This window comes from Podarcis gaigeae (assembly GCF_964106915.1).
Source record: "Podarcis gaigeae genome assembly, chromosome: 6".
NCBI classification, from domain to species: domain Eukaryota; kingdom Metazoa; phylum Chordata; class Lepidosauria; order Squamata; family Lacertidae; genus Podarcis; species Podarcis gaigeae.
The window spans coordinates 57,048,422-57,058,444 of NC_139682.1; the positions used below are offsets into that span (position 1 = coordinate 57,048,422).

At 42.9% G+C, this 10,023-nt stretch overlaps 1 protein-coding gene across 1 annotated transcript; it reads right to left on the minus strand.

Moving 5' to 3' along the window:
* Positions 1–1,320: 1,320 nt before the first annotated feature.
* On the minus strand, positions 1,321–9,521 carry LDLRAD1 (low density lipoprotein receptor class A domain containing 1). Its single transcript, XM_083742694.1, has 6 exons — positions 8,759–9,521; positions 8,372–8,426; positions 5,932–6,093; positions 5,350–5,487; positions 3,715–3,843; positions 1,321–2,781 (listed from the first exon to the last, which is right to left on the minus strand). The coding sequence occupies exons 1-6, from the start codon at positions 8,777–8,779 to the stop codon at positions 2,633–2,635; spliced, it is 654 nt and encodes a 217-aa protein (XP_083598820.1). The 5' UTR covers positions 8,780–9,521; the 3' UTR covers positions 1,321–2,632.
* Positions 9,522–10,023: the final 502 nt, after the last annotated feature.

The following is a 10,023-nucleotide window of genomic DNA, read 5'->3' on the forward strand; positions in this document are numbered from 1 at the left end:
CACACACACACACACACACAAAAAGGTAACTTGTTAATTTAACGTTTATTTCTATGAGGAGGAGTAATTTTGAGGGGTCAAACAAAGAAATAATAAAAAAGTGACAAAAAAGTTATTTTTATAATGATGAGTTTTGCGGCTCCCTTTTTTTTTTCTTCGGAAACGGGCTCTTTTTGGCTCTTTTTGTCTTAAAGGTTGCAGACCCCTGATCTAGGTGGTCCTTTTGGTTGGACCAGCAGGATCTCTGGATGTCCATTTCATAGGCACACATAGGTATAGGAGTCAGACAATGAGCCTACAGCATGCTAATTTGGAGTGGATGAAAGGGAAGAAATGAACAGAGTAGTCAGCAGTGTGTGAGGGAAAGTTGAGAAAATACAGAAACAAGGCAAAAGGGACTGAACAAGAGAAGCAATTTCTAAGGAAGGGTCAGATTGCCCTACTTGCCAGCTGATTCTGCCAAACTCTGCCATCATTTTGTGGCTGGCTCTGCCGTTGTATTGTGAGTGGTGGGCCTCATCAATTTTCAGCCCTTAGGTGGGTCCTGCTAAAGAGGAAGTTTGAGAAGCCCTGACTTGGGGACCTAATCATGTTAAAGAAATTTTCACAGTTATATCCAGACTTTCCCCCTGCAATCCCAGGCTGATATTTTATCAACCCTGTGAAGTAGGTTAACCTGTAAGTAGTTAGCTCAAGATCAGTCACAGTGGGGATTTGAGCCTGACTTGTTTCTGTTGCCTTGTAGATCTGAAGGAAGTAAATTTGGAATACTGTACTATACTATATAGGGACACGGGTGGCGCTGTGGGTTAAACCACAGAGCCTAGGACTTGCCGATCAGAAGGCCGGCGGTTTGAATCCCTGCGATGGGGTGAGCTCCCGTTGCTCGGTCCCAGCCCCTGCCAACCTAGTAGTTTGAAAGCACGCCAAAGTGCAAGTAGATAAATAGTTACCGCTCCAAAGGGAAGGTAAAGGGTGTTACTCTGGTTTGCCAGAAGCGACTTAGTCATGCTGGCCACATGACCCGGAAGCTGTACACCGGCTCCCTTGGCCAATAAAGCGAGATGAGCGCTGCAACCCCCAGAGTTGGTCACGACTGGACCTAATGGTCAGGGGTCCATTTACCTTTACCTTTACTATACTATATAGATCCCTAGATGAATTAAATGAGAGCTAACACGTGGTACTTTTGTATCCTACTGTGTTGTTACATGGTACTGTTCCACTTCATTACTGTGGATTTTTTTGTATGGGTGTGTTGTTTCCTTTCAAGCTGAGACTGAATTTTCAAATTTTGCCGAGGAACACATGCTAGCACAGTATAATGAAACATACTAAAATCAAGTTTTATTTACTCAAGCAGTAACGTATTTAATACAATATGTAAACTAAAGTGACTGTCAAACGAAAAACAGAATAAGCATGACTCCTAACCCCATTCATCTGCCATTAGTGTTTAAACACTCTTAGCATTTAATGATGTGCTGTGAAGTGAATAAGATTTAGTTGGGCAACTAACAACTTGTAAATGTTTGTTTATTGCACCATCTATATTGCATGACTTGTCACAATAGGAAATAAGAGTCATTCGTTTTAGTCTGATGGTATATGTTGGTAGAAATCTGATTATCAGATACGAATATTGACTTAAAGGTCTGTTTGTAGTACCCGTTTCATTATATAAGACGATGTCTACTTCTACATAAGAGTATGAAAGTCACGCAAGCCTCTTCCAGAAGACTATTCTGAGGCCACTTTATCGTAGTTACAACTGACAGCTAATGCTCTCACTTTTAAGGGTTCATTCCACTCTAATAGCTGCAGGTCACACCAGGCATGTTAGAGGTATAAAAAGGTGAGGGCTTTGAGATACAATAATATTGTAGACAGAATTGCAATGTATCAAATACAGCAGCATGGTTTGAAATAAGTGATCTTTTACTCATCAAACACCCAAATGCCCATAGCTAAGGGAAAATAACAGAGAAACGGAGAGGGGGGAAACAGAGAGTTCACATGGCAGGTAATCACTGCCCTCTTAAATGTCATCTAGGAATAAGATACCAATTAGTTTCCATCACTGTAAGTGCTTGTGCAGTAGCTGCCATTGATCAGCAATTGTGAGAAGGATTCCGCCTGAAATGAGTTCTACACACATATCAAAATCATTCTGGAAACCCTTTTTTTAAAAAAAATAAAATATAAAAAATACATTTAATTTTCCATAAGGCTCACCATTGCCATCTAGTGTCACATTGTATATTTCACTTAAAACACACTTAAAACATTTTATTTGTGGCTGTCCCTGGTCCTTTACCCTGTTACAAAGCAAGATTTCGCAGCTTCCAGTACTTGTGGAAGTCTGAGCCAGATTTTTTGGTAGCAGGCGTTCTTTTCCTCCTTTCGCTTTTTGTAGCAGTGGGTTTTGAGGAAGCCAAGGGTGTTATACACACATGCAGACACACTTTACTGAGCTCAAAAGGTGAAAGATCACTGGTCTAGGAGCAGCACATGTAACACTACACAATGCATCCATCGCAAGCCCCTCTCATAAATACGTATGGCAATTCCCCAACAGCCGTATTTGATGGATAGCTCCCATTATTTTCTGAAGGTTACAGTCCTGGAGTGCTCATCTTGTGCAGATGTATTCATCAGACCAGTCACTGCAGTGCTGTATTCCATCTCGGCAAAGACGTCTGGGAATGCAGCTACAGTACATATGGAAGACAACCATGGTGCATCCCCACCATTGAGGCCCACAAGGAGGACAACTGGCCCCTGGAATAAAAAAGAAGCATAACAGATGTACTCAGCAGAGATGGGGGCTCCAGCTCCCATCAGCCCCAGCCAGCATGGCCACAGTGGTCAGGGATGTTGGGAACTAGTGCAAAATCCCATGTCCCTAAACTAGAGGATGACACTATGCAAAAGAGGATATTCTGGTAGATGAAAAGGGACTGTACCAACCTGAAGGATTTACAATCCAGCATATTTCACACAAGGTGGTGCAGCGTTGGGGAGCTGAGGCGGGTCATGGCCTTGGGCACAGAATTCTGAGGGGGTGCAACCTAGCACGCCCATGACAGGCTCCCGTGCCAAGGCCTCATGGCTACTTCCTTACGGAGTTGTGGGGAAGTGAGCTGTGCCCAGGCCCAGGCCTTCAGGGCTGTGGCACCTCCTCCTCCTCCTCCTCCTCCTCCTCCTCCTCCTCCTCCTCCTAATTTATTACTTAGACACCTCCCATCTGGCTGGGCCTCCCCAGCCACTCTGGGCGGTTTCCAACAGGGTATTAAAAACAATAAAACATGGCCAGTGAAGAGACATCTGCCTCAGGGCGGAAATCCCACCAGCCCTGGACTTTTCCCAGCCAGCACTGGTCCTCCCCTTAGGCCTTCCTCCCATGTGTCCTTGGGCAAGGGGCGCAGAGAGGAGTGCAGCCAACTCACCTCTGGCGCTGCAGGGATGCCACCAAGCCCACCAAGGAGCACAAGCCACCACTCACGCAGGGAGTTTGACAAGCTGAGAGGGCAAATGCGGCAACCCACAGGTAACCTCCATGAGGAGCCGTTGCAGCAGAGGCACAGTGAAATGTGCCTGCTGTGTTGCCTCACGTGCAACACCCACAAGGAGGTTATGGGGTGAAATCCTTGCCTGGGCACTGCTCCCATTTATCCATTAACTACAAGCAGAACTTTGTAAGAAAAGACTTACAAGCTCCTACTTCATCAGAACAGTCACCGCAGTCATTGATTCCATTACATTTTTTGTCTGCGTAGACCCAAACCTTGCGGTTGCTGCAATAAAATATCAAGTATCCTGGAAGGTTGTTGGGCAAATCATCTACAAAAAAATAAAGAAAGAAGCAGAAGCGGTGAGGGGAGAAAATGCTGTATTGCGCAAAATATATACTGGGTAAAAACAGCAGTGGCTTACAATGTGGTAATTACCGGTAGTAATAAATAACAATACAATTAAGGCAATCTTGATACTCTCACTGAACTCAATGGGACTTTCTTCTGAACAGACAAGTACAAGTTTGCATCGTAAGCTGCATAGCTCTTCAAAGTAAAACAGCATACATGGGAGGTGGGGGTGTGTGTTGAAGTTCATTCCAAAAACATTGTCTGTGAAGAGAACATCCCTCTCCTTACTTTGCAGGTGGAAAATGAAAGTCATTCAGAAGTTCAATTACTAAGACAATATTCACACTATTTCTGTTGAAGCAACTACATTTATTTAGCTACCATCTCTTTCTTTAAAAGGACTTTTAAAAACAATAATAAAGGATGTTGTTAAAGGCTTTGCTTAGATATACAGACTACCAAATAGCAGCTGGAGGCGGAGGAGAGGACAGAGGATGAAGAAGGAGAAGTGGGGGGGGGGCTTTTCGCATCCACTGGACCCTCTGGGAAACTCAACAAACTGCTGTACCTGCAACCAAGTTTGGAGAGTGCAGTTGAATGGGACACAGCTGTGGGCAGCCTGAGGAAGTACAATCCACCTTAGGTCTGCCCTTCCAAAACAAAACAAAAACAAGTCTAGAGTAAGAGACTAGGATGATGTCTGGTGTTTCTAGAACTCTTATTGTTTTGAGACTTTTCGGCTTGAGCTGAAAGTTTGTTTGGACCCTGGGTGATAACTCAGAGGCTGAGAGGAAGGGTGCGCCAGAAGGAAAATTAATTGAGATACACACACACACACACACACACACACACACACACACACACAACTTTGTGTTAATGTAACTTTTTATATGTAACTTCTTTAAGTTATCCATTGCTGCTTCAGGTATTTTTTACACTGCTGAGAGATATTTTGAGGCCACTTCAGTGCTGCTAACACAGTGGTTTGACTTAACCCCCAGAGGCGCACTCCAGTGTCTCTCAAGACAGACGGATGCCAGCAACAACAACATAGTAATTAAATAATCAAAATCAAATCACATTTTGAGGATTTATTAAAGTAGAAACTGAAATAGTCTTCTTCCAAGTGATGACTGGGCTGCAGGTATATTGTTATTGATATGTGAGAACTCCTGGCAGAGTTCACAACTTGACTTCAACCTACAACTTCAGTTCAGGCTACATCAGTCCACTTGAAGAGGTCCTGAATCCTGATGCTGCTGTTCTGTTCTCTTGTCTATTCACACATGGAAATAATCACTAGATGCTGAATCGACTGATTGCAGAACATGTATGTGTGACCTCATCCTCAGTCTGCTTCTGTTTTCCTCACCATCTAACTTGCTATAGCTTGAAGCTTTATAAAATGGCTGAGTTATGGTGGGGAAAAGCTTGAGGCATTAACTGGGCATGGTAAGAGGGGGATTTAAGCAAATATTCTTACCGCATAGTGTCCCTTGCTCATCCTCCCCATTTGCACAATTTTGTCTTGCATCACAGACCTGGCTGGCTGGAATGCAGCTAGCTCTGTTGTCACATAAAAAGCCTGTCTGATTACTGGAGGTCACACATAAACGATTTACTGAAAAATAAAATTGAGATGAAACAATGGAGGATACTGAGAAAGAAATGATCAGACCGAATCAGACCCCAACCCCCAGTACTATAGTGATACATTCAAATAATCCAGTTTTGACCCATAGCCATGTTGGGATGCATCACACATAAATAATGGCCATGAATGAGTTTGCAAATATATGGAATCTTTTGCGTTGCTCATGTTGATTGCAATAGAGTTTGCATGTGAGAATTGCCGGATGGATTGTGTCTTGTGCCTTACCAGATTCCCAACAAAGCTATGACTATTTAAGGTGGTATTGTGCACATGTGGCCTTAGTCTTGCCCATTATTTCCAATGGATCTACTCTGAGTAGAATAAACACTGGACACAGCCCCACTGAAAGTATTACTCCAGTTGGCAGTAGTTTGGTCACCATCATAATAACGAAAGCTAGAAATGACTGACCTGGTGTATGTGGAGGGATGCCAATTGTGACCACCAATGCAATGACAGTAGCGATGACACCAAGTATACCAAGACCAATGGCAGACACGCAGATACATTGTTGGGTGCAAGGGATGCATGCACAGCAATCTTTGCAGCAACCTTGCAGGCCCTGTATAGTACCTGTCACAGAGGGAAGACTTAAAGATCAATTCCAAATATACCCTCACACTAAATTTGTACGAAAATCCACACTGAGGACATTGGCTTCTGCTACTCCCTACTAATTAACCCATATTGAAATTATCCCATGGGTATTTAATTCTATGTTATATAGAACATAACTGTACAAGACTTTATACCCAAAGGTTTCAACTCGTACCACACCTAACACACACACCTGTCCCATTTATGCTAAAAAAAATAATGCTGGTAACATGTAGGTCATGCCCTAATATTTGCATTTCTTCATATATATTGCCTTAAGTGCAAGCGGCTGACCTTCTGCAAAGCTCATCTTCTTGCTTCTCAAGAGCCAATGTATGTTCTAGGCAGAGGTGGAGAAAGGTGGGTGCGGGCCGCCCTGGGTGCCATCCCTGAGGGGGGTTGACATCGCTGCCCTGCCCCCGAAGCTCGCTGCAGGCTGCACCCCCCCCCCAGGAGACTTGCGCCGCCCGGCACACCCTCCAGGAGGCTCGCAGCGGCCGGCGCACCCCCCTGGGACACATGCTCCCCACCCCTGGGATGCTCGCCCTGCCTCTGTGGGCGGCTAGCCCTGCTCCCAAGTGCACGCTGCTCCAGAAGCTGGAGCAGCTAGCTTCACCTCTGGTTCTAGTACCTTTTTTCCCCAGTCTGAGGGTTGCATTCCCTTCTGGGCGTGGGGGTCACATGCCACTGGTGGGCAGGGCCAGAGGAAAAGGTAGGTGGAGCAACAGATACAATGCTTACCTTTGTATAGGCAATTACTTTCTAGGTAAGCAAAGCCAGAAGTTTCACACACCCACACCTGTCCATCCGCCAGGAAAGAAAGAAAGGCAAGCAAAGACACCACAGGAGAGTGCAGAGGAGGGACAGTGTAGCCTAAGGAGAGTCTTGAGGGCCAGATCATAGCTGTCAACATTTCCCTTTTTTAAAGGAAAATTCCCTTATTCCGAAAAGGATTCCTCGCAAGTAAAGGGAAAAGTTGACAGCTATGGGCCAGAGTACTGGATGGTCACATTTGGTATCTGGGCCTAAGGTTTCCTATCCCTGTTCAAAGCTAAATTACGTGGTAGCACTTTATGAACATATGAAGCTGCTGTCAGACCATTTATTTATTTGGTCCAGTGTTCTCGACTCTGACTGGCAATGGCTCACTAAAGTGTCTTCTTAATTTGAGATGTCAAAAAGACTGAATCTGGGAACAAAGCATGTGCTCTACCAGACCCTCCAAGTGTCCCTATTTTCCAGGGACGTCCCTGATTTAGAGAAGCCATCCCGGTTTCTGATTTGATCCCTGAATGCCCCATTTTTCCTTAGGGTGTCCCTATTTTCATTGGAGAAATGTTGGAGGGTATGGAGTTATCCGACCTCCGAGCCATCTGAAGGCAACTCTGTATAGAGAAGGGTTTTTTTCATGTTTCATGTTTTATTATGTTTTTATATATGTTGGAAGCTGCCCAGAGTGATTGGGGCAATCTAGCAAGATGTGTGGGGTATAAATAGTAAAAATTAGCTGACTAATGTATTGTGTAATCTCAGTCCCAGTGCTCATAACTTGCCTTTAGGTGATTAACTGCCTTCCTTTTACAAGGTGCTCAAGAATTAGCTGCAACTGCCTTGAATCATTGCAATGTCTTCCCTCAGAGCTTTTGTACTAGAATCCACCTATGGTACAAGACAGAAGTTGCATAGGCAGCAATGAAGCAAGCTAGAAAAGTTGAAATGGAATGTGTGGGGGATGATCTCCCTCTTCCTGTCCCCCACTGCATATTTGTTTTTAGTTTCATCCATCACTCTAGTAAGAAGAAAAGAATGCAGGAAATGCTGCAACTGAAATATTTTAATGTATTTTTTAAAATGCTATTTGTTACCCACTGTTCATTATAATTTAAATCCAAACAGGGGTATAATGCCAATAAAATGTATTAAAACCATACCAACAATTAAGAAGACTCTTCATATTGTTATGAAGACATACCTGATGAGTTATACTTATATGTTTTCTAACAACAGACCACTGCCTATAGGATACTGCTTTTGAATGAACTAAAAGCATTTTTCATTTTGTAGCCAAATAATACACTACTGAAAATGAAACAACTTTCAAATACTGTAAACTATAGAAACATCAATTGTCAAGAAGTATATGAGCCAAGTAGTATATAAGCAGAGATTTCCTCTTTTTGAAAGGACAACTTTAGTTCATAAACTAATCAGTTCCCAGCATTTTTCAACTGCTTTTTGTAAGAGTACCAATTACCTCTGTTAGCAGTAAAGAGAGATTTTGTTGAACCAAATGAAGCTCCTTCAATATTCTGTAATTAACAGAAATAAAATAAAATTATCTTGCCTTCATTGTGAGGGAGAAGATTGTTTTTAAGGAAACACAAGGCATTACATTGTCTGTAATTACGGTGCATTCAGTATTCGGATAGAATCCCTATCTGCATACATTCAAAAACATGTAACTAACATACAGAGATTTAATTAAAACTATAATTTTTAGTTTTGATTCCAGTTTGCTACTGGTAAAATAGAGATACAGAGGTTTCCAGCGTGTCTACTTTCTAATAGCAATAAGAGCTAGCTGATCAATTGTATTAAAAGTAATAATTACATCCCCCCACAATAGAATGGATGCTATTACCTGAGGATGAATTCTGTTCATTTCCCCCCTGACTGCTGCAGGATTATGTTAATTAATAGGCAGAGTTGTTCTGGCAATGTTTCCATCAATGTTCACTTCAAATTGTGTTGCTTAGGTATGAAAGGAGGAACTAGCCTCTTTCAAGCTGCCTTGCTTTATTAGCTCACCAAGCCACTAAATACATTCCTGGGGTAACGTTACCAGGCTACTAAGAGAAACAGAGGTAGGAAAAAGAAAGTCATTCCAACCCCATTCATACCTATGAAACAGAGTAAGCATAAACTCAAGAAGCCCCATTAGCTTCTCCTCTAGCTAGTGCCACAAATAATAAAAAAATGTCTCAGCCCCTACTGGGCATATTACTAAACGTCACACACAGGTAGCACTGAGTAACACTGGAAATACACTACAGGCATGAATGCTGCCCTTTCAAAGCTTTAGGGAACAAATTGCTAGTTTCATGTTCTTAACTTTAAAGTATTTTGATACAGGTGCCAACCCTTTGGTTTCTTCTCTACTAACCTGGTTTAGGAAGTGTTCCATTTTAGCTGATATCGCAAAGTAGATTATAACTGTAAATCTTCTGTTTACACAAGTTGTTTCATGGTTGTAGTGCTTATTTCCTTCTTTAAATACACTCTCACAATAATTAAATGTGTGTGGGGGGGTTAATTTATAAAGCAACTTTTATTTCAATCGACAAGTTACGATGTTTAGATGGAAGTGCGGAAAGGTTCAAACCCTTTAAGGACTTTTCCTACTGAACGAACAAAAATATGTCTGTACTAATGACTGAACTTTGTTTTTGTTTTGAAGATTTTGAGGCAGAACCTTCCAATATGCTAAAGCTCAGCTACTCGAAGGAAACAAACCACTGGCCCTTCAATAAGGCCCTTGCAGGAACGTGTAGAGCAGAGGTGGGGCCAAATGCAACCCCCTTCCAGCTTATGTCTGGCCCTCAGAACTTTGCCCAGGCCACAGCCCCTCTCCTCAGGCAACACCCATCATTAGCCCTAATACACACCACAAATACAGTATTTTTGCCTGGTTGGAATGTGCCTGTAGACTCCGATGCCTCTTGCTTGCATGGAAAAGGGTGTAAATGTGTATAGAAACTGAATATATGTACTGTACATTTGTTGCTCTAGCCACTTTTGCTTCTGGTTCCACCCACTTTTGGCGGGCAGCCCTCTGACATTTGCCCAGAGGGGAATGTGTTCCTCAAGCCAAAAATATTGCCCTCCTCTGCTGTAGAGCTCATTCTG

Excerpts from the sequence above, each read along its gene's own strand:
- LDLRAD1 (XM_083742694.1), bottom strand. The coding sequence starts at position 8,779 with ATGAACAGAATTCATCCTCAG. Across the intron at positions 6,094-8,371 it reads TCTCTTTACTGCTAACAGAG|GTACTATACAGGGCCTGCAA; the intron begins GTAATTGGTACT and ends CCTCTGTGACAG. Across the intron at positions 3,844-5,349 it reads TGAGCAAGGGACACTATGCG|ATGATTTGCCCAACAACCTT; the intron begins GTAAGAATATTT and ends ATTTTTTTGTAG.